At 39.9% G+C, this 25,370-nt stretch overlaps 1 protein-coding gene across 4 annotated transcripts in view; it reads right to left on the minus strand.

Annotated features, from left to right (window-relative positions):
* diaph3 (diaphanous-related formin 3) overlaps nt 1–25,370 on the minus strand; it is a 336,289-nt gene that overhangs the window by 193,734 nt on the left and 117,185 nt on the right. For all 4 annotated transcript variants that reach the window (XM_063013308.1, XM_063013307.1, XM_063013310.1 and 1 more), the window contains exon 16: nt 21,190–21,304. In XM_063013308.1, coding sequence (XP_062869378.1) covers nt 21,190–21,304 — 115 coding nt within the window. The remainder of the gene's footprint in view (nt 1–21,189; nt 21,305–25,370) is intronic.

The raw sequence follows: 25,370 nt of genomic DNA on the forward strand, positions 1-25,370 counted from the left end.
TTGTGCACTTTTGACTAAACAAGCACAAATTCCCACACATTTCAAAATTTTTAAATGGGTGACCACTCCATATTAATTATAAAGTTTGTTATTAGGACGTTAACGTCGTGTTTCAGACACTTTGGTTACATTCAAGACAGAGCAGGTAGGGCAACAAGATTCATCAGTTCAAGTTTTTGTCGAACACAGTCATGGACAATTTCGTATCTCCAGTTCACCCCACTTGCATGTCTTTGGACTGTAGGAGAAAATCCATGCAGACACAGGGAGAACATGCAAACTCCACACAGAAAGGACCCAAACCGCCTCGCCTGGGACTCAAACCCAGGACCTTCTTGCTGTGATGCGAAAATGCTATCCACCAAGCCACCCTGCTGCCCGAGTTGTCAATTTAAATAAAGCAAACGTTACACAGGAACGTTTCACAACGTTAGTTTCCATTTATTATAATAAATTCTCAGTCATTATCTGTTTCACCCTAATGTAAAAGGTATTTTCGCTCTGACAGGCCTTTGGTCAGCCGGGTGTAGTTATTGTAATTCTAAAAGAAATTGCACTGTACCTAAGTAAGATAATAAAAGGTAAGGTTTAATACAAACACATGAGGAACATGATGTACCCTGTGTCATAATGAAGAGATCATTTACCATTTTACAAACCCCATTTTCGAAAAAAAGTTGGGACATTTTGTAAAATGCAATATCTTATGGTGGATCCTCCTTCTATACCAAAACTTGATTCACTCATTGATTAACAATTAACCTGCTTACTGCGGAACGCTGTAACCTGAAAATTCTATACATTTTTCACTCATGCATTTTCTCCCGACTTTTTAGCGCGTCCAATTGCCCGATTGCATCACGCTTCCTCTCCACTAATGCCGACCCCCGCTCTGAATTGAGGAGCACAAGGCTAACCCACGCCCCCTCCGACACGTGGGCAGCAGCCGTATGCATTTTGTCACCCACACTAGGTGAGTGCACGAATACGAATCAGCCCTGTGTATGGAGAGACACCCCCTGATCCGCACTCTCTCCCCGCCTCTGTGCAGGCGCCATCAGTCAGCCAGCAGAGGTCACAGTGCATCAGTTACGAGGAGTCCCTATTCAACTTAATACCCCACACCCCTATATGAACAACAGGCCAATCGTTGTGTAACACCTGTCCCTTGACATTTAAAGGTGAGTCAAGACGTTAGTCAGCATCATTACAAAAACTACAAAAATGACAATAAATAGCAAATCAGAAAGAAAAATTAAATAATTCACCAAATAAGCACCGTGAAAAATTGTCTCAAACAGCATATATGATTAAAGAGAACTGGGAGTTTGGTGGGAGTCAAAGAGTGAAGAGGAACTAAAGAGAAAAGAAAGAGGCAAACTGACCTTTCAGCTCTGTTCCAGCAGGCAGGTAACGGGTCCATGCAGCCGACAGCACGAGAGCAGAGGGGGGGGGGAGAAAGAGGGGGAGAGAGAGAGAGAGAGTGAGTGAGAGAGCGAGGTGGTTAGGTGCAGGTAGGCATATGGGCAATCATGCATAATGGTGAAATGAAGACACTTCATGCTGTGTGCTAAGTAAGTTAGCCAGTGGACTGTCTGCAGCCTGAAATTTAGTTAAAACTCTATTAAAGGCCTTAATTGACTCCACAGATAAATACTGCAGATCCATAAAGTGGTTTTCCATGGTCATAAACTCTTTGCATATTCAATACATATCTACAACATCTCTGATAAAAAAAAGAAACACGTAACCTACACGTAACCTATTACCTAAAGCCCACAGCTGAGGTCAGATGATTAGGTTTACTCGTAATGACACTGCATGACAGAATGTAAATGTTTAATGGTTTTGACCTTTTTTTTAATAATTTAATGAGTAAATGTTACAAGATGTACTGAGTAAAAAAATATAAATATAGCAAGTTAGATATTAATTTCGTGGCCAAATGACCAGATAATTGTTTGGAGAATACATGAGGCATCTGTTGTCAGTAAAACTGGTGCTATGCAGAAAGTGGACAAAATAATGAAGAAAGATGATTTTAAAATCATTATTTTTCAATGAGGCAATGAAAACACTTTAACATGCTTAGGAAAAACAAAATCTGGCTAAAATTAAGCTTTCCTAATAATCTGATAAATGGCATTGATATTATGTTAATGAAAACAGCACATCTGTTTGAGCGCTCCATGGGTCATTTATTACCGGGCCGCACAGAAAAAATAAATAATTAGAGATCGCTACAAGAGCAATTCAATTTCAAACACTCTTTGGGTGTTATTGTCTCCAATCAGCACTAGGTGGGAGCAGTGTCTCACTGCATTGAAAAAAGCTCAGGATTCACACTGATTTTCCATTCTATAGTTATTCTATATTAAATCCTCCCACCCCCGCCAGTCCAAAAATTATATCTTATATGAAACCGGTCCGTGGTGCAAAAAAGGTTGGGGACCGCTGCAATACAGCATTCGATGACCAAAAGTATGTGGACACCCCTCATATTACAGAGTTCAGGTGTTTCAGTCACATGATTTGCCAAGTTTAATGTAAATAAACTTTAATAGCCTTCAGAGGGTCCTGACCTCAACCCAATTCAAAAAGCATACACAGACACAGGGAGAACATGCAAACTCCACACAGAAAAGATACCCACTGAGCCACTGTGCCACCCAAGGGATTTCATACTAATGCCTGTGGTTTCCGAATGGAATTTCTATCATGTTTAAGATCTGGAGTCTGTATAAATTTGGCCTTAAATTCATTAAAAAAAATCCCTGTTCGTAAGAATACTGCCATCCTGGAAAAGACCACTTTCATTATGTTAATGTTCTATTAAAATGATGGGGTAAGGGCGCTCAGGTGGCAAAGCGGTAAAAAAACGTTAGCGCACCAGAGCTACTAAATTAGGGATACGACTAAATTAGGGAGAAAGTTGGGGAGAAAATGATGGGGTCATTAATCAAAATATTTTGTATCAATTTAGTGACCCTTTTCTCAGATATCAACAAGTGGACACAAACCATTCAGGTAAAATGTTCCTTTACTCTGTTTCACAGTCACTTACTACATTATTCATGCATATTATTATCCCTGTGTGCAGGCGGCACGGTGGCTTAGTGGGTAGCGCTGTCGTCTCACAACAAGAAGGTCCTGGGTTCGATCCCCAGGTGGGGCGGTCCAGGTCCTTTCTGTGCGGAGTTTGCATGTTCTCCCCGTGTCCGCGTGGGTTTCCTCCGGGTACTCCGGTTTCCTCCCACAGTCCAAAAACATGCCACCAGGTTAATTGGAAACACTGAATTGTCCTATAGATACCTAGCCGCTAGATGCACTAGTGCATTGTAGTGCCGGTCCCAAGCCCGGATAAATTAGGGAGGGTTGTGTCAGGAAGGGCATCCGGCGTAAAAATTGTGCCAAATCAATGAGCGATCATGAGGATGACTCGCTGTGGCGACCCCTGAAAAAGGGAAAAAGCCGAAAGAAGAAGAAGATTATTATCCCTGTGTGCACGGTAGAAAAAAGAACAGTTGTGCTATTAAAAAAAGTGTTGGACAGCCTGTTCTATAATTGCTCTAAGCTTATTATTATTATTATTTATGTGTTGACTGCGTTTAAGAAGAACAAAAGATGTTTGTGTAGTAATCACTAGGGACAAAATTAAAAGAGCAGAAGTTTACATGCAGACCGTAAGTGCATCATTAGCATCTGCTTAACTTCAAACTACAACTTTACACTCAGAACTTAGGGCCAGATCTGAGCCCCAGCAAATCAACCAGCCCCAAAAAGAACTGAGAAAAAAAATCAGACTGCTGAATGATTTGCAAAGGAAAACTTTGTTTAATTTGAAAAACTTTTATTCTAAAGATATAAAGTAAGCATTTTCCAGGCACTTGCACAGGCAGGACTATTTGCAGCAATCATCAAGGAATGATTGGTTGAGTAAACAAACATAGCTAACCAAATGATGCACGGAAAGGATAATAATTGGTTCTTTCGTCCCTTGTGTCCTCTTACCACATGGTATATTTTGGATCCAACGCAAAGTAGTGTATTTAAATAATTTAGAATAAAGGGGCTCTCAAGCTGGAACCTTCTCATTGTTTTATTATAATAAGCATTTGATATAAATGTTTAAATATTCAGTGCTTCAGGAAAACGTACCACATAATATTTACTTACTACACAAACACAGAATATTATAACCTGCCCCACCTTAAAAATTGATTAAGATTATGTCTATAGAATTGAATAAAAATATAGTTAGAAGTCTCAGTAGACAAACAATATTTATTGACACACACAGGCAATGAATAATAATAATAATAATTTGTTGCCAAATATTTTCATAATTAATTTTAACCAATTTTGTAGGGCAGTGGTCCCCAACCACCGGGCCACAGACCGGTACCGGTCCGTGGGTCATTTATTACCGGGCCACACAGAAAGAATAAACAAATAGAGATCGCTTCAAGAGCAATTAAATTCCCAAAATTCTTTGGGTGTTATTGTCTCTTATCACCACTAGGTGGGAGCAGCACCTCGTTGCAGAGTAAAAAGCTCAGGATTCACACTGATTATTCATTCTTTAGTTATTCTATATTAAATCCTCCCGCCCCTGCCAGTCAGTGAAATTATATCTTATATAAAACCGGTCAGTTGTGCAAAAAGGTTGGGGACCGCTGTTGTAGGGGACAGTCCCCGAATGATTAAGCTAAATCTATTTAGGTGCATTAAATCAATTATAAAACACTATAGATGTCCTACTTTACTGCATGAGTTTGGTGGAGGGTCCTTAGTTCCTTCATACTGTGCCAATTATAATTTGTTTAGAATCAGATCTTCTTCTCCAATACCAATGACCTCACAAATGCTCATTCGATTCGATGGACTCATATTCCCACGCACACACCACAAACTCATGTTTAAAACCTTTTCCAGAAGAGTGGAAGCTGTTATAGTGCTATGCACATGGTATTGGATTGGGAGGTCCAAGTAGTATGTAGTGGATGTGCATGTCTGTGCGCTCTCTTCTGCCTCATCAGTCTCTCTACACTGATCTCCCTGGGATCCTTGAATATTTCACAAGTTTCAACAGCAGGCCATTTCACAACACACATCCCCCCCCATGCTGGAGCCACATAGATTTAAATCCCAGGTATGACCAAAAAAATAAAACTCAATTTCTTTACCCATCAATAAAAAAATGAAGCATTCCAATCAAAAAGTCACTTTAAAAAAAAAAAAAAAAAAAAAAACATGACGGTTACATAAGTGTCTGAGAACGTCCAGTTAAAAGTAGCATGTGCATTGCTCCCAAGTAATTCCCTTTAATAGGCAGAATGGATGAGGACTTAACATCCTCTAACAGCTAACAAGGCCATTCAGAAGGATTAAGTGCCTGCTACATCAGCGCATAGACTAAAAGAGGAAAGAAGACAAATAAACATGTTAAATTCCACTTTTACTTGCTTTATCCACTGGAAATCCACTGGATTTCTTTTTTTATTTTTTTAATACAAATGTCATTCAAATACCAGAGTGGATGGATGTACTGGTATATTGTTGGCAGAGAAAAATGCTCTCTATTTAGTCTGACCAAAGGTCACCACGACTGCTACATCTATTAAAGTTCCAAGGTAATAGTAAGTGCCGTGCACATGGACAGAACTAGTTAACAGACCTTTTTCTACTCTGGTGATGTAATACAGAGATATTTTTACCCTGTTGATCTATGATGGATATCTGGTTCCCCTGGTGATTTAGTATGAACACTAGTTTACCTTGTAATACAGGATCATACTTAAGTGATGTGACTTTTATCATGTTCTTATATTACAAACATATGTTTACCCTGTTAATGTAGTACAATCATAGATTTACCTAAGTGATTTAGTATGGACATATTTACCCTGTTAATGTAGTAAAAATAACTGTTTATTATTATTTATTAGGAGTTTTACGTCATGTTTTACACACTCTGGTTATAATCATGACAGGTTATATTTTTTTTACCATGTTCTTATATTACAAACATATGTTTACTCTGGTGATGTAGTACAATCATAGATATACCCCAGTGATTTAGTATGGACATATTTACCCTGTTAATGTAGTAAAAATAACTGTTTATTATTATTTATTAGGAGTTTTACGTCATGTTTTACACACTCTGGTTATAATCATGACAGGTTATATTTTTTTTACCATGTTCTTATATTACAAACATATGTTTACTCTGGTGATGTAGTACAATCATAGATTTACCCCAGTGATTTAGTATGGACATATTTACCCTGTTTATGTAGTACAAACAACTGTTTATCATTGTTTATTAACATTTTAATGTCATGTTTTACACACTTTGGTTATATCAATGACAAGACAGTTAATTACTGTTATTCCTCAGTTTTGTATTTTGTAACTCCAATTCACCTCACTTGCATGTCTTTGGACTGTGAGAGGAAACCGGAGCACCCGGAGTAAACCCACGGGAGAACATGCAAACTCCACACAGAAAGGACCCGGACCGCTCCATCTGGGAACTGAACCAAGAACCTTCTTGCTTTGAGGCAACAGTGCTACCCCACAAACAACTGTTTAACATCATGACGTATCACAGATGTGTTAAACCTGGTGATGTGGTACGTACATCTGTTTCCCCTGAAGATGATGTACATACAGTGTATCACAAAAGTGAGTACACCCCTCACATTTCTGCAGATATTTAAGTATATCTTTTCATGGGACAACACTGACAAAATGACACTTTGACACAATGAAAAGTAGTCTGTGTGCAGCTTATATAACAGTGTAAATTTATTCTTCCCTCAAAATAACTCAATATACAGCCATTAATGTCTAAACCACCGGCAACAAAAGTGAGTACACCCCTAAGAGACTACACCCCTAAATGTCCAAATTGAGCACTGCTTGTCATTTTCCCTCAAAAATGTCATGTGATTTGTTAGTGTTACTAGGTCTCAGGTGTGCATAGGGAGCAGGTGTGTTCAATTTAGTAGTACAGCTCTCACACTCTCTCATACTGGTCACTGAAAGTTCCAACATGGCACCTCATGGCAAAGAACTCTCTGAGGATCTTAAAAGACGAATTGTTGCGCTACATGAAGATGGCCAAGGCTACAAGAAGATTGCCAACACCCTGAAACTGAGCTGCAGCACAGTGGCCAAGATCATCCAGCGTTTTAAAAGAGCAGGGTCCACTCAGAACAGACCTCGCGTTGGTCGTCCAAAGAAGCTGAGTGCACGTGCTCAGCGTCACATCCAACTGCTGTCTTTGAAAGATAGGCGCAGGAGTGCTGTCAGCATTGCTGCAGAGATTGAAAAGGTGCGGGGTCAGCCTGTCAGTGCTCAGACCATACGCCGCACACTACATCAAATTGGTCTGCATGGCTGTCACCCCAGAAGGAAGCCTCTTCTGAAGTCTCTACACAAGAAAGCCCGCAAACAGTTTGCTGAAGACATGTCAACAAAGGACATGGATTACTGGAACCATGTCCTATGGTCTGATGAGACCAAGATTAATTTGTTTGGTTCAGATGGTCTCAAGCATGTGTGGCGGCAATCAGGTGAGGAGTACAAAGATAAGTGTGTCATGCCTACAGTCAAGCATGGTGGTGGGAATGCCATGGTCTGGGGCTGCATGAGTGCAGCAGGTGTTGGGGAGTTACATTTCATTGAGGGACACATGAACTCCAATATGTACTGTGAAATACTGAAGCAGAGCATGATCCCCTCCCTCCGGAAACTGGGTCGCAGGGCAGTGTTCCTGCATGATAATGACCCCAAACACACCTCTAAGACGACCACTGCTTTATTGAAGAGGCTGAGGGTAAAGGTGATGGACTGGCCAAGCATGTCTCCAGACCTAAACCCAATAGAACATCTTTGGGGCATCCTCAAGCGGAAGGTGGAGGAGCGCAAAGTCTCGAATATCCGCCAGCTCCGTGATGTCGTCATGGAGGAGTGGAAAAGCATTCCAGTGGCAACCTGTGAAGCTCTGGTAAACTCCATGCCCAGGAGAGTTAAGGCAGTTCTGGGAAATAATGGTGGCCACACAAAATATTGACACTTCAGGAACTTTCACTTAGGGGTGTACTCACTTTTGTTGCCAGTGGTTTAGACATTAATGGCTGTATATTGAGTTATTTTGAGGGAAGAATAAATTTACACTGTTATATAAGCTGCACACAGACTACTTTTCATTGTGTCAAAGTGTCATTTTGTCAGTGTTGTCCCATGAAAAGATATACTTAAATATCTGCAGAAATGTGAGGGGTGTACTCACTTTCGTGATACACTGTACATATGCTTACACACACTTTTCAATTTAGAGACCCAAAGCTCTACCTCCAATATTCCTAGTTTACTGTTGTATATCAGTGTGTATCTATTTCATATTTGCCATTGTGTGTGTGTGTGTGTGTGTGTGTGGGTTTAGAAAAATGTCCACTAAAGTTCCTGACACAATGATGTATTACCCTGATTGGATCTCAGACACGTTCTAACCCACACATATCCATACGTCTACAAAACTGGGCTTTTGAAATTGAGAACCTAAGGCACAATTTCCTTCTGCTGAGAAGAAGAATCACGAGCACACCTCTATAATATACTAACTATCTGTTCCAGCCAAGAGTTTCACAGCTGGGTATTATCTACGTTTCATTGGGAAATTGCTTTATGAGAGATATGAGTTTAAATCTCTGGAGAAATAAGCTAATGCAACATTCCAGTTGTATGTAGAAGTAGAAGATAGCATCAGAAAAGAGGAGCGGGAAGAAATAGCAAGAATGCCTAGAGTCCAAACACAAGCGGCGGCTATTCCATTTCTTTATTACCTTCCTTCTATTAGTTCTATTCTTCCACCAGTTTTCCACATGTAATTAAGAACAGAATAAGCTGCACTAGGGAGAAACAAACAAGGTGTGTGTGTGTGTGTGTGTGTGTGTGTGTGTGTGTGTGTGTGTGTGTGTGTGTGTGTGCATTTATATGTATGGATGCATGTATATAAACCGATCAGGCATAACATTAAAACCACCTCCTTGTTTCTACACTCACTGTCCATTTTATCAGCTCCACTTACCATATAGAAGCATTTTGTAGTTCTACAATTACTGACTGTAGTCCATCTGTTTCTCTGCATGCTGTGTTAGCCCCCTTTAATGCTGTTCTTCAATGATCAGGACCACCACAGAGTAGGTATTATTTGGGTGGTGGGTGAGTAGGTATTATTTGGGTGACACTGACATGGTGGTGGTGTGTCAGTGTGTGTTGTGCTGGTATGAGTGGATAAGACACAGCAAATGGCCTTCCCCAAACTGATGCCACATATGTAAAAGCACGTCTTTTACATTAATTTCCAAAATACCTAAACTCAAAGACAAAATAAAGGAGGTGTTTCTACATACACATGCTATTACACCAATATGGTTTAGATCTCATCCTTTCTTGCTCGCTCTCTCTGTATGTTACTAAAAATGTTTAGATAAAATACTTATTGAAGTATTTAAAATATTTTGTTGAGTCAATGTAATTAAAACTCAGCTTAATGTAAAATGTGTTTTTAACCCAATGGGAAGAAGAATTGACAACACAGTTGAGTATAAGATCCAATGTCAGTGTGCAAATGCAGACACAAACGGCAGTAACACAGAGGTACATTGTACTGAACTGGGTAATTAATGTAGTAAAAGCTCTTGACCCTCAGTGAAAACACCAGTCATTTTTTACAGCCTACAATATAAAAAGAGCAGCTCTGCAAGACAGCGCTGTAAGTACAGTTACTGTACAGAGGACATATCTGAAGTGGTAGGAAACAATTCATCACTCTGAACAAAGCAGTGTCTGAATTTATGTCACACAAGCAACCTATTCATTATCTTTACATATTTCCAATACGGCGGTTAAACATGGGTGATACCTAAATGTGTATTGAATCCATATTGGATTTATACAAGTGCTTTAAAAAGCTGGATCAATACACTAGAGAGAAAAAGTACAAGAAATAGTGAGAAATAAAAGTTCAGCTGATTCTCTCTTCTACAGTGTATAAAATATTAAGTGTGCAGCATTTGGACGGCTCCACTACCAAGACCCGAGATTAACTTTTAAATAATGTTTGAACATGCTTAATATTTCAGCACTAAAGCTATTAAGGGCAAGCTGTTCTTCCAAAGTACCAAAAATAAAATGTACAGACTGCGCCCCCCTAACCGCCCCACGTTCCAGGCACAAGAAACAAAACCTACTACCATAAAATATGAGTTTTACTTAGAACAGAAATCTAATATCTACGTACAGTGTTTACAAGCCTCGGGAAATAAGAGCATAAAAGAAAGTTTGGTTTAAATGACTCAAGATCACAAGGTCAACACAAACATGATTTAATGCAGTCTGATTTACTGTTCAACACAGACCAGTGAAAGCTACAAGCTGAGGTGGAGAAACTAACCAGACTTAAAAATGTGCACATCACTGTCACCTAAAACACAAGTACTTTTGTTTGTTACCCACATAGTGAAAGTAACTCTTGTTATTTACAAAAAGAAAAACCTGTATAAAACGAACTCTGTATTATGAGGGAGTGCAATACTGAAAATAATTCAATAACAAAACTTACATTTAGTTAAATAATGCAGGTTTAAAAAACTGTGTTTACACTCTATGTACACCGATCAGACATAACATTAAAACCACCTCCTTGTTTCTACACTCACTGTCCATTTTATCAGCTCCACTTACCATATAGAAGCACTTTGTAGTTCTACAATTACTGACTGTACTCCATCTGTTTCATTGCATGCTTTGTTAGCCCCCTTTTTATGCTGTTCTTCAATGGTCAGGACTCTCCCAGGACCACCACAGAGTAGATATTATTTGGGTGGTGGATCATTCTCAGCACTGCAGTGACACTGACATGGTGGTGGTGTGTTAGTGTGTGTTGTGCTGGTATGAGTGAATAAGACACAGCAGTGTTGATAGAGTTTTTAAACACCTCACTGTCACTGCTGGACTGAGAATAGTCCACCAAACAAAAACATCCAGCCAACAGCGCCCCGTGGGCAGCCTCTTGTGACCACTAATGAAGGTCTAGAAGATGACCAACTCAAACAGCAGCAATAGATGAGCGATCTTTACATCTTTACTTTACATCTACAAGGTGAAACAACTAGGTAGGAGTGTCTAATAGAGTGGACAGTGAGTGGACACGGTATTTAAAAACTCCATTAAAGAACAGGGTGAAAGCAGGCTAAATAAAGCATGCAAAGAAACAGATGGACTACAGTCAGTAATTGTAGAACTACAAAGTGATTCTATATGGTAAGTGGAGCTGATAAAATGGACAGTGAGTGTAAAAACAAGGAGGTGGTTTTAATGTTATGGCTGATCAGTGTATATGTTCATGATGTACCATAAAAGATGTTAGTAAAGGAAATAAAACACTTCAAACTAAATAGTGTTTCATTTTAAATTCTGAAGTACAATAAGCGACTCTAATAAAGAAAACAAAGTTCTTTGGCAATCAAGTGTTATTAATTATAAAACATTTATACAAAATGGTACTTGGTGTTAAGTGGCAGTGTCATGAAGGTCATAATACCGTGTACAGTGTTTACAGTGCTGAGTGCTATAGTGTTTTACACACTTCAGCTTTATCACTAAATTGTTTAAACATGTCATATTTGTAGTGGATTAAGAAAAGTATTCAGATAACATAACTTTTTGTATACATTGTATTGTGGATTTGATTTTAAATGGATGAATCAAACTACGCTCAATAGGTCAGTGAGGAAGCAAAGAGTTGAAGTCATTTAACTAACATAAAAAAATTAAAAAAAAAAAAGCTTTGCTGACACTTCACTCACTCGTGGTCAGGTGTATCCCATTTGCTTTAACTGTCCTTGAGATGTGTCCACAACTCAAGAGAAGTTCACATATCTCATTTTATATCGAGTGGACACAGATTGGAAAGGCAAGCACCTGGGTCAATAAGGGCCCACAATCTAACATCGCATCGTCAAGACAAAAATCAAACCGTGAAGTCTAACTGTGTGTATGTGGCTCAAACTGTAGCAAGGTATAGACCAGAGCAAGCATATAAAACCCAGTGAGTGTTCCCAAGACCACAGTGGCCTCGATAATTTTGAAATGAAACAGGCTCGGGAACAATCTCAAGCACTATTAAAATTGGCCATCTGGCTAAATTGGGCATCTGTTCAAAAAGGGCCTTGGTCAGGGAGGTAAGAATGAACCCAAAGATCACACTAAAAGAGCTCCAAAAGACTCGTGGACATTGGGTAACCTGTTAAATGAACAGCTGTTTCTGCAGCACTTCATAAATCAAACCAATCATCATGAATCCTGGCAACCTAAGATTAAAAATCCTCGAAATTAACTCTTTGGACAAAACAGAAAGCAAAAAAGACACTTCACATGACCAGGGTAATAACATCTCTAACATGTAACATGGCAGTGGCAGCCTTATGCTATGGGATTGCCCTAAAGTAACAGGGCCAAAAAATACTAGTAAGAACTAAGGAACGGATGAACGCTGCCAAATACAAGAAAAAAAAGGCAAACCTCCTCCAGAGTGCACACAAACCCAGACTGGGGTGATCGTTCACCTTTTAACAAAACAATAACCGACAGCCAACGTAACCCTAAAGTGGCTTCAGCACAAGTTTGTGGACGTCCTTGAGTGGCCCAGACTTGAATCCTATCAAACATCTGTTAATAGACCTGAGGATGGCAGTTCACAGACACTTGCCATCCAATCAGAGCTTAAGGGATCTGCTGTGATAAATGGGATAAGCTTGTAGAGATGTATCCAAGAAGAATTCCAGCTGTATTAGCTGTCAAAGTGGATTTGACAAAGTAAAAAAAAGTCTGAATGGTCTAAATCAGGGGTGTCAAACTCACGGCCCACGGGCCAGATCCGGCCCGCCGCGTCATTTGATCCGGCCCGCGAGAGCTTAAACGACTGTATGATTGTTGTGATGGTTCGAGTCGTTACAGAGACGCGCTTATAATTTAATGTGCTCCTGCGCCTTTAAGAGACAACGCGACATCGTAGTCATGGCAACTAACTTTAACCTTCGCTAAGAAGCCATGTGACTTTTACGGCAAAAGAACGCAGGGTAGCGTAGTTAGTAATGTAAACAATAATAAATAAATACAAATAATTATATTGCAATATAATACCCAAGCATTGTCTGTAAGTAGTGGGTTTTATATTCTCAGTTGTTAGTAAAGAGTATATATAGTAAGAGTATATCACAGCGTTTTAGTTACAAATTTACCGTAATTAAATACAATTGTTACTGTTACTATAGCAATTAGTAACTTTACACAAAATTTTAACTCGTTATTTTACGTTTGGTTAAATCTCATATTGTACCAGATGTAACACTTGACTACAGCTGTGTGCTTTTACTGTATTAAGTTCTTTATTGTTTTTATTGTTTGTATTTTTACTTCAGTTTGATGCACACAGTGTATCACACAGCAAATAAACCGACTGTATTCTGAAGGGAGCTGTCTGTCTGTCTGTCTGTCTGTCTGTCTGTCTGTCTGTCTGTCTGTCTGTCTGTCTGTCTGTCTGTCTGTCTGTCTGTCTAGCTGAGAAAGGGGGATAAACTATTAGTGAGGGCAGAATGATTGTCTTAAAAATACACTGTAAAATCCTAAATAAACTGCATCTTTCAAAATGCATGCTGATTTTGTGACCTGCAGAGTGACACATCCCGCCAGTAGATGATGTTACACATATTTACACATGATCCTAAAATGTACAAAAAGATAAGTAAGAAAATTAAGCATGAGGAGGAAATGTAATGAAAGTGAAAACAAGTTTGTGCTTCAGGAAGAGAAACCGGTGCGTCTCTTGTGTTATGAGGCCGTGTCTGTGGTAAAGTAGAACAATATAAATGCAGAATTCAGCCTCCAAGAAAAACAGCAATGTGACTGCAATCACAGTAGGATACGTTACAATCGGCCCTTTGAGGGCCACCATAATGCTGATGTGGCCCTCGGTGAAAATGAGTTTGACACCCCTGGTCTAAATGCTTTGTGGATAAGAGATTTTTTTTAATGCTTTTTCTCCCTTTTAGCGCGTCCAACTGCCCGATTGCATCATGCTTCCTCTCCACCAATGCCGATCCCTGCTCTGATTGAGGAGAACAAAGCCAACCCACGCCCCCTCCGACACGTGGGCAGCCGTATGCATCTTGTCACCTACACTTTGACTAGTGCAATGTGGATCAGCACTGTGTACGGAGAGACACACCCCGACAGCACTCTTTTCCCGTCTCTGTGCAGGCGCCATCAATCAGATAAGCAGAGGTCATAATTGCATTGTTTATGAGAGAGTCCCTATCCGGCTTTTAATATCCCACCCCATGTGAACAACAGGCCAATCGTTGTCTATGTGGCTCCATCAGCGCTGCTGTGTCTTATCCACTCATACCAGCACAACACACACTAACACACCACCACCATGTCAGTGTCACTTCAGTGCTGAGAATGATCCACCACCTAAATAATACCTGCTCTGTGGTGGTCCTGGAAGAGTCCTGACCATTAAAGAACAGCATGAAAGGGGGCTAACAAAGCATGCAGAGAAACAGATGGACTACAGTCAGTAGTTGCAGAACTACAAGGTGCTTCTATATGGTAAGTGGAGCTGATAAAATGGGCAGTGAGTGTAGAAACAAGGAGGTGGTTTTAATGTTATGGCTGATCAGTATATATGGCTTGGTTCCCACTATGGTTTTCTGCATTTGTGAGCCCAGGCCAAGATTCAGGAGCTCTGTGTTCTGTGGCTTTTGTTTATAATATGAATATTTATTTATGTATTTATTTGACTTTATAAACCCATGTAGTTACTAGGAATTTGTTAATGGTTCATTTATAGGTAAATTTCCACCATGACGTTTTTCAACACCAACAAACCATTACCTGATGGCCTGAAAACACCCCATGAAAGCTAAAACACACCTCAACAGAAAGCCTTGTGATGTACACAAACCTGTAAGGCCAAATAATCACCAAGGGAAATCAAACACACACAGCCAACTGTTCTACCATTTGTCTCGTTGTGCGTGTGTCAGCTGAGGTTATGAATATCTGTAAAACTCCCAAGCAGACAGTTAAATCCTTACTGTGGATCATTAGGCACAGAAGAGGCCTCAATCAAGTCATTCAGCATTCACTTATGCACAGGAGGCTTGTTATGGTTTGTTAAGTGAATACTTTGGTCTCGAGCAGCATGTCAGAGAGACGTTTCTGAGGTCAGTCAGGCTGAATTGTTAAAGACTTGTTTCTCTCTCGGCCCAACAAACACAGGAGTAAGAGCATTTGATTGTTGAGTGGTGCGCTCGTCTACCTACGCGCTGTACTTAAGCCCATCATAACGGGCGCTTTTTAATAGTCAGACCGTAATCCTACAATATTACTCTACTACTCTGGATTTGTTAAAAATCGTGCAAGGACACAATACCTTAAAGAACATCAGGACAAGACCGCTAAGTGAAACAAAATGCATTAAGAAGTGTTAACATTAAAATGATTCAAATCATGAGCTGGCTGAAGATGTGCAGCCAATACACAATGACACAAATACATTACCAGCATTATAAACAGCAGCAGTACTGGCAGTATTATGGGTGTGTGTGTGTAGACAAGATGGCATTTCAGTGATCCACAGTTTTTCATACATACAGTCGCCCTGCTTTCACTGGCAGCTGAGATGTAACTGTAGGGAAGAGCCCCCCTATTGAGCTGAATAAAGAAAAGCTGCTCAGTTCAACACGTGTGTAATAATACCCTGTCTGGATCAACAGCGCCAGCCTATCAGACATTTGTTTTCGGGAAGTATGTTCAGTATACCTAGGGAAAACTACCAGGGCTCAAGTGAATAGAGAAGACACAACAGGTGGTTGGAACAGCAGACTGAGCTGAAAAAAGATGAATTGTGCCAGCTTACAAGACAAGAAATGATGGTGAAAATGTAGCCTGCTGAAAATAGTAAGGAAGGGCAGTAATTAGACACTTCAAAGATGCTTTCATGTGGATCGGGTCACCGGTTGGGTTCACCTGCACCACACATCCTATATTTCATATCCAAGAGACAAAAAAAGAAAAACATTTGCCGTATAATGCATTATCTGATCTGAACACATATTTAGGTCTGAATAATTTTGATATCTGCTATTAATTTGCCGAGAGCACCAAGGCTTAAAAGGTACAGCATATTGTAGCCTGATTTCTCCAGGTGTGAAAGCTTCTAAAACTGATCAATACACACATACAATGCCTGATCAGTTTAGAGACTTATATTGAAGTGTGCAGCTCAAAAAACATCATGACACAATAACAAAGTGAGAAGATTTAGTAATGAAAACAAGAAAGATCTGGGGGAAGGGGGAATATTTTCTTACCAAGAACAAGAGGAAACTAGCAAGCAAATTAATGTATACAACTTAAAAAAAAAAAAAAAATTTTTAAAAAAGGAGGGTGGCACAGTGGCCTCACAGCAAGAAGGTCCTGGGTTCGATCCCCAGGTGGGACGGTCCAGGTCCTTTCTGTGTGGAGTTTGCATGTTCTCCACGTGTCTGCGTGGGTTTCCTCCGGGAGCTCTGGTTTCCTCCCACAGTCCAAAAACATGCAGTCAGGTTAATTGGAGATACTAAATTCTGTGTTCGAAATGTCGACTGTGTTCGACATTAAACATATAAACTGATTAATCTTGTGTAACCAGTAATTACCTGTTCTGTCATGAATGTAACCAAAGTGCGTAAAACTTGACATTCTAATAAATAAATAATGAACAAGTAAACAAGCAAGTCGAAATTAATTAATAGGGAAAAAAAGGCTAAAAGGAAACCATCAGGAGAGGGCAAAGAGAAAAAGAAAAAATAAGAGAAAAAGAAGAAACGAAAATATGGATATAGGAGTAAAAAAGTAAAGGATAGGCAAGCAAAAAATCAACTGAGTAATGAAGTAAACAAAAATTCATAATATATAAGCAAAGAAAGAAAGAAAGGATAAAAAGAACAAATATTTACTGCATAGTCAATACTGCAAAAGATGTGGCGCCAAGGTGGCAGGGATATTCCGCTTGCACACCAGCACCAAGTTTCTGAACTCCCCGGTTCGAAACTCGGTGTTGCCACCGATCGGCTGGGCGCCATCTAGCGGGCATAATTGGCAGTGCCTGCAGCAGATACTAATTGGCCGGACTATGTGTGGGTGGGTGGGTCTGTCTTCATACGCTGTGTAAGGACCCTGATTGGCGGAAGAGACGCCTGTGCAGAATGCAGGGGCGAGAAGAGGAGGGCTGTACACGTGTCGGAAGAGGCGTGTACAGCGACGTGCTCTCCTCGGATGCAATCTGGTATCTCTCAGCAGCGGAAGACAAAATTGAGTGTGTTAAATCAGGATAAAAATGGGGAGAAAATGCATTAAAAAAAAAATAATACTGCAAAAGATACAAAGGCTCATTGTTACAATAAAAGCAGCTTCACAATAAAATGAATGTGTTGCTATTCACACACAGTAAGGATGTTCTCATGTCCTAAAATTTGTGCACCCTCAACAACGTTATTTCAACTAAGCTTTCTATAAAAGCATCATAATTCACATTTTGGGTTTTTCTTCTAATTATCTTTTGTCCAAACACAAATAATCAATATAAGCTGTTGATTCAAACACAGCTCAATTGAGATAGATAATAAAGAAGACTAAACAAAGTACACCAAGTACTCAAAGCAAACAATATGTCCTGTTGTGTACAGGTTATTAAAATAAAGTGTTGGATGTGCTGCCTTTTCCAAAGATTACTTTACAAAACACTCACATGCTGCAATACAAAAACCATGAGGAAGAAACAAGTGGTGTATAAAGCAGTGGTGTGTACATGTATACACAGAATGAAAAACATGAAGAATGAGAGTCAGTGTGAGTGTGTGGAGAGCAACAGGTTATTACAAAGGAGAGGATTTGCTGATCTGACATGCACAAACCATGAACATAATAAGGATATATTTATATGTAAATTAATTTGATTATTTATTCATTTAATTTGGTATTTACATATGAAATATTTATGAAATGCTTCATAATACCAGAGCATGTTGGTAATTTTCCATATCTAATGCATGCTAAAGGGTAACAGTCACATGTCTGCATCATTTATTTATTTATTTATTATTTTATTAGGATTTTAACGTCATGTTTTACACTTTGGTTACATTTATGACAGGAACGGTAGTCACTCGTTACACAAGATCCATCAGTTCAAGTTTTAATATCAAACACAGTCATGGACAATTTCGTATCTCCAATTCACCTCACTTGCATGTCTTTGGACTGTGGGAGGAAACCGGAGCTCCCGGAGTAAACCCACGCAGACACGGGGAGAACATGCAACTTCACTCCAACCCAAGACTTTCTTGCTATAAGGCGACAGTGCTACCCACCGAGTCACCGTGCCGCCCTGTCTTCATTAAACATTGAAAAAAAAATACTACCTAGACTATCTTTACAAAGACTGTTCCCTGAGTTACTGAGTGATGACACTGGTTTAGTTTTTTTGTGCCGTTTAACTGCAAGCAGTTTGAGAAGCAATTGATTTTTCTTTCCAAAGCTCTAGCACTAAACAGCCTTTGCTGATTAAAAATGTCAAATGTAACTGGTTCTCTTTAGAATTTGTACTCTATTTGAAAAAAAAACTTTATGTTAAAGTTTCCTTTTAACTGATGTATTAAGTTTATTTATTCATTTTCACAAAGGCAAGGCAGGAATACACTCAGGACTGAGCACAAACGGCTCGTTGCTGTACTTCACACGCTCACACAATATCTTACTCCTAGGAGAATTGAGGGCAACTAATGTAACTTCTGAATGTTTTTATGAATACTGATTATTAATAAATATTATTTTTCTCTTTTGCATATCAGTATAGAAATAAAACCTTCACATGGAAACATCTTCTGGTACGTCTGTCTTCTACCCACTGTCTTACAAGCACACCTGTGTTTTCTCCTTCACTCTCTCACATACACAGCTGCAGGGTCATGAGGGAGTGGAGCCAGCTGTGGTTTACAGCTGCATAAGTCAAGAGAGCAAATCAAACAATGGGCCCAGTGGGAAGCCCATTCAAATGAACAGAGGAGAAGAAAGAAGAGAAGAAACCAGGTTCTACCACTATACATGTGGGATTCCAACCAGGGAGTCAATGGTTTCTGATGGCACCAAAGCCACTAAGGGGCCTAATCAGAGACAAGCACTTATTGTACATACTAGTTAAATAAATGGAGAATAAATTTATGCTCGGTTTGTGTTAACTGTATGTAACAGTATGATGTGACCTGATGTGACCACATGTGCTAAAACAACACACTATTTAGGTCTGTTAAAAAAAGGTGATTATATAAAATAAATAAATGCAATAATTTATTCTGTTAACATGTCAACAATAGAATATATTAATTAGAGCTGATGGCTGCAATTAGTCCAGACTTCATTTCATTCACCAAATTGAAAGACATATCTTTGGACTGTGGGAAGAAACCGGAGCTCCCAGAGGAAACCCATACAGACACGGGGAGAACATGCAAACTCCAAACAGAAAGGACTTGGGCAGCTCCATCTCAAAATCAAACCCAGGACCTTCTTATTGTGAGGCGACAGTGCTACCCACTGAGCCACCATGCCGCCATCTGACCAACACTAGTTAATATATCACAGGTATGGTTTATACGGTTATGTTTCAGTGTTGTAAACCAAAAAACAATTAGTGTTACAGGTACTGGGTGTACACTAAAAAACAAAGGTTGTTGATGTAACTACGCTGCATTGTACTCAACTAGTAACCAGTTTAGTATTGTGACCGCTGAGATACCACTGCCCATAATATGGACAACTTTTAGGAACAAGTTTGAAAGACCCACATTTAAACACACACTAAATGAGGAATGAAAGGTCAGTAAAATTGACACACACTTGTCCAAAGTGCTTAAACCAAAAACAGCAGGTGAATAAACTGTTGAAAGTAAAGATAATTTATTCTAAATGATACTATTAATAAGCACTGTACTCTAATAAGATCTAACCCCTGTGGAGTAATCATCCCTGTACAGCTCAGTAAGAAGGAGTTGTGTACATTACCATAATTAAGTCTGATTTACTGTAGTGGCAAAATAAAACACAACCGCCACCTCAGCGCATTACATTAACATTTTAAATTGTCTGACTACCTATTAAAACCTTTTGCTGTTTGTCTGATGTGAAGTTAAGAGCTAGGTGTACTGAAATTACAACCTGCCTCTACAGACCATCAGTCAGTCAGTCTCTCTCTCTCTCTCTGGCAGCACGATGGCTAAGTGGGTAGCACTGTCGCTTCACAGCAAGGTCCTGGGTTTGATCCCCAGGTGGGGAGGTCCGTTCCGTGTGGAGTTTGCATGTTCTCCCCGTGTCTGTGTGGGTTTCCTCCCAGTGCTTCGGTTTCCTCCCACAATACAAAAACATGCAAGCGAGGTTAACTGGAGACACTAAATAGTCTCTGACTGTGTTCAATATAACCTTGTGAACTGATGAATCTTGTGTAACGATTAACTACGGTTTCTGTCATGAATGTAACCAAAAAGTGTAAAACATGACGTTAAAATCCTAATAAACAAACTCTCTCTCTGTGTGTGTGTGTGTGTGTGTGTGTGTGTGTGTGTGTGTGTGTGTGTGTGTGTGGTACGTTGTGACCCATATGCAGTGCTGACAGCAGGTAGACAATGTTAAAATAAAAAAAAATTAAAAAAAAGAATGTCTGGGTAAAATTTAAAAAGCTAAAGGTGAACGACTTAATGAATGAAAGTTAATTGATTGAGACAGAGGTCGAGAGCAAAGGACGCCTCAATTATTCTTTAGGTTGAACGTGTTGAATTATTCTTTGTATACATCTGAAAGGACATGCACGTCATGGCTGTCTGGGGACTTCACAGATTTTTCCTACATCGTCTTTCCTGTAAATTAATTTCATCAGGGCACTCAGCCACTCCAGTAACAAATAAAAGGCCTCCGGCAAGTACGCCGCATTGTGCTGTTGTTGCTATAGTGCACTTAGATAAATTGTGTAGAAGCAGTGAGTGAGTGTTTAAGTTTCTAAGAGCAAAGACTGACCAGCTCTGTGGGATCCGAAGGTGACAGCCAGACGCCCGAGAAGATCATCGTCCTCATAGCGGCCCTCGTTGACTACAATCCAGAAACAGCTCTCTGACATCTTCTGGGGATTGATCTACAACAAACACACATTTAAGCTTAAATAGACAGATATGACAATGCTAAAGAGAATTAATCTAAACAATTTCCTTGATAAATAATGCAAAAACAACTCAGATCAGATCATTACACTTTGTTTCTAATAGCTAACATCCAATACCTGAATTAAAATGACATTAGACTGCTGGAGTGGATGTGAAAAGGCAAAAAATCTTATTTTACTTCATCTGCACCCACACGCAAATACACAACTGACACAACAACACATTTAAATATGAAGAACATATTGTGTCCTATAGTTGCTCTGATTGTGAACAGACCAGAGGTGATTAACACCTACACATGTGGACATGTCTGATTTCCACACACAAAACTAACTGAGATAATTAGCTAATATATACACCACAATTTGTGATAAGGTAGGACACCACAGAAAGAACTGAACCTGATAATCAATCAAATGGTTAATATTTTCAAAACATTTAACACTTTGCTTGTTTCCAGAACTTTAAGGGGGAGGTTAATTAACCAATAATAATCAACGTTTTCCATTACTTTCCTCAAATGCCAGATCCTGTCAGGAATAATACATGGCAACACTTGGAAGTAAAGTAGAACAAAGCAGTATCTATCTATCTATCTATCTATCTATCTATCTATCTATCTATCTATCTATCTATCTATCTATCTATCTATCTATCTATCTATCTATCTATCTATCTATCTATCTATCTATCTATCTAATCAACCTACCTACCTACCTATCTAATCAATCTACCTACCTAATCAATCAATCAATCAATCAATCAATCTATCTAATCAACCTACCTACCTATCTAATCAATCAATCAATCAATCAACCCATCTACCCATCTATCTACCTACCTACCAACCTAATCTATCTATCTATCTATCTATCTATCTATCTATCTATCTATCTATCTATCTATCTATCTATCTATCTATCTATCTATCTATCTATCTATCTATCTATCTATCCACCTACCCACCTACCCACCTACCCACCTAATCTATTTACCTAAACCCACCCATCCATCCATCCATCCATCCATCCATCCATCCATCCATCTATCTTTTAACACTGTGTTTACTCTTGTGAGTTACATTCACGGCAGGAAAGGTTTATGTGGGTGCTTTGTATCTGTTACCACAGCAGTTTGTAAATCACTTAAAAGAATTTCAACATTTTCAGGTTAAAAACATATACAGTGTATCACAAAAGTGAGTACACCCCTCACATTTCTGCAAATATTTCATTATATCTTTTCATGGGACAACACTATAGAAATGAAACTTGGATATAACTTAGAGTAGTCAGTGTACAGCTTGTATAGCAGTGTAGATTTACTGTCTTCTGAAAATAACTCAACACACAGCCATTAATGTCTAAATGGCTGGCAACATAAGTGAGTACACCCCACAGCGAACATGTCCAAATTGTGCCCAAATGTGTCGTTATCCCTCCCTGGTGTCATGTGTCAAGGTCCCAGGTGTAAATGGGGAGCAGGGCTGTTAAATTTGGTGTTTTGGGTACAATTCTCTCATACTGGCCACTGGATATTCAACATGGCACCTCATGGCAAAGAACTCTCTGAGGATGTGAGAAATAGAATTGTTGCTCTCCACAAAGATGGCCTGGGCTATAAGAAGATTGCTAACACCCTGAAACTGAGCTACAGCATGGTGGCCAAGGTCATACAGCGGTTTTCCAGGACAGGTTCCACTCGGAACAGGGTTCGCCAGGGTCGACCAAAGAAGTTGAGTCCACGTGTTCGGCATCATATCCAGAGGTTGGCTTTAAAAAATAGACACATGAGTGCTGCCAGCATTGCTGCAGAGGTTGAAGACGTGGGAGGTCAGCCTGTCAGTGCTCAGACCATACGCCGCACACTGCATCAACTCGGTCTGCATGGTCGTCATCCCAGAAGGAAGCTGACGCACAAGAAAGCCCGCAAACAGTTTGCTGAAGACAAGCAGTCCAATAACATGGATTACTGGAATGCCCTGTGGTCTGACGAGACCAAGATAAACTTGTTTGGCTCAGATCATGTCCAGCATGTGTGGCGGCGCCCTGGTGAGAAGTACCAAGACAACTGTATCTTGCCTACAGTCAAGCATGGTGGTGGTAGCATCATGGTCTTGGGCTGCATGAGTGTTGCTGGCACTGGGGAGCTGCGGTTCATTGAGGGAAACATGAATTCCAACATGTACTGTGACATTCTGAAACAGAGCATGATCCCCTCCCTTCGAAAACTGGGCCTCATGGCAGTTTTCCAACAGGATAACGACCCCAAACACAACCTCCAAGATGACAACTGCCTTGCTGAGGAAGCTGAAGGTAAAGGTGATGGACTAAACCCAATTGAGCACCTGTGGCGCATCCTCAAGTGGAAGGTGGAGGAGTTCAAGGTGTCTAACATCCACCAGCTCTGTGATGTCATCATGGAGGAGTGGAAGAGGATTCCAGTAGCAACCTGTGCAGCTCTGGTGAATTCCATGCCCAGGAGGGTTAAGGCAGTGCTGGATAATAATGGTGGTCACACAAAATATTGACACTTTGGGCACAATTTGGACATGTTCACTGTGGGGTGTACTCACTTATGTTGCCAGCCATTTAGACATTAATGGCTGTGTGTTGAGTTATTTTCAGAAGACAGTAAATCTACACTGCTATACAAGTTGTACACTGACTACTCTAAGTTATATCCAAGTTTCATGTCTATAGTGTTGTCCCATGAAAATATATAATAAAATATTTGCAGAAATGTGAGGGGTGTACTCACTTTTGTGATACACTGTATACTGGCGCCCAGGTGGCGCAGTGGGATATTCCGCTAGAACACCAGCACTGAGATTCTGAACTCCTCAGTTTGAAACTCAGCGTTGCCACCGGTCGGCTGGGCACCATCTGGCAGTGCATGCAGCAGACTCTAATCGGCTACCGTGTCTGCTAGGGCGGTATGACCAGACTATGTGGGTGGGGTTTTTAAATGCTGTGCAAAGGACCCTGATTAGCAGATAGAGGCGCATGTGCAGAAGCATGGGTAATTAAGAAAGGGTTCGCTAAGGACTGCACACGGGTCGGAGGAGGCGTGAGCAGGAAATATACCCTCCTCAAATGTAATCAGGGATCCCCAGCAGCAGAAGACAAGTTTACTACGCTAAATCGGGCAGTAATAGCCCAGTGGTTAAGGTCTAGTAGGACTAGTAATCAGAAGGTTGGCAGTTCAAGCCCCACCACCACCAGGTTGTCACTGTTGGGCCCCTGAGTCAGGCCCTTAACCCTCAACTGCTCAAAACTGTTTAGTCATAATTGTAAGTCGCATTAAATAAAAGTGTCTGCTAAATGCTGAAAATGTAAATCGGGAGAAAAATAGGAGAAAAATGCATAAATAAATAGGGGGGAAACATATATACTATGCATACCACTCTAACACTAGAGAAAAAAAATAACAGTATTTGGCACATGAACAATGAAAAATTCAGGATGTTTTTTTTTTCCCTTTTTTTGAGTGGAGGGAGCAACATTACATAATATAGCTGTCAGCTACGATTGTGTAATCTGAAGTCAATTGTATACAGTTTAATTGCGATGTCCTCTCCTGTCCCTCCTAAAAATAAAATGCAAATGTGGTGTGACAAAGATGCTGGAGGGATCAGATTATAAAACAGTAAAAGATAAAACTAAAATATGTAGACAAATATTTGTGAGTAACAGAAGTGGCTTTTCACCCTGGCCAATGTCTATGATGGCTGAGTGTGGCCCTCAAGTGGATCTAAAGCTCTAACCACATACTCAACACAGAAAAGTGGGTTTTGTTCAGCTACAGTACAGCAGCCCCTTCAGCATTCACTCAACTCTTCACAAACACACAGATTCAGAAGCAGCCACGCTACAGGCTAGAAATATAATGCAGAGAATGTCATTGAAACTAACAACAATCAAAAAGGAAAAATGGAGAAAAATGGGAAGTGGTAAACACAGTGCAGGGCTTTTAAAAAGGTTACACGTCAAATACTAATCTTAATAAAGTAACATTATGACCTGCTTTGGAATGCTA

This window comes from Trichomycterus rosablanca, chromosome 17, assembly GCF_030014385.1.
Source record: "Trichomycterus rosablanca isolate fTriRos1 chromosome 17, fTriRos1.hap1, whole genome shotgun sequence".
Lineage (NCBI taxonomy): Eukaryota > Metazoa > Chordata > Actinopteri > Siluriformes > Trichomycteridae > Trichomycterus > Trichomycterus rosablanca.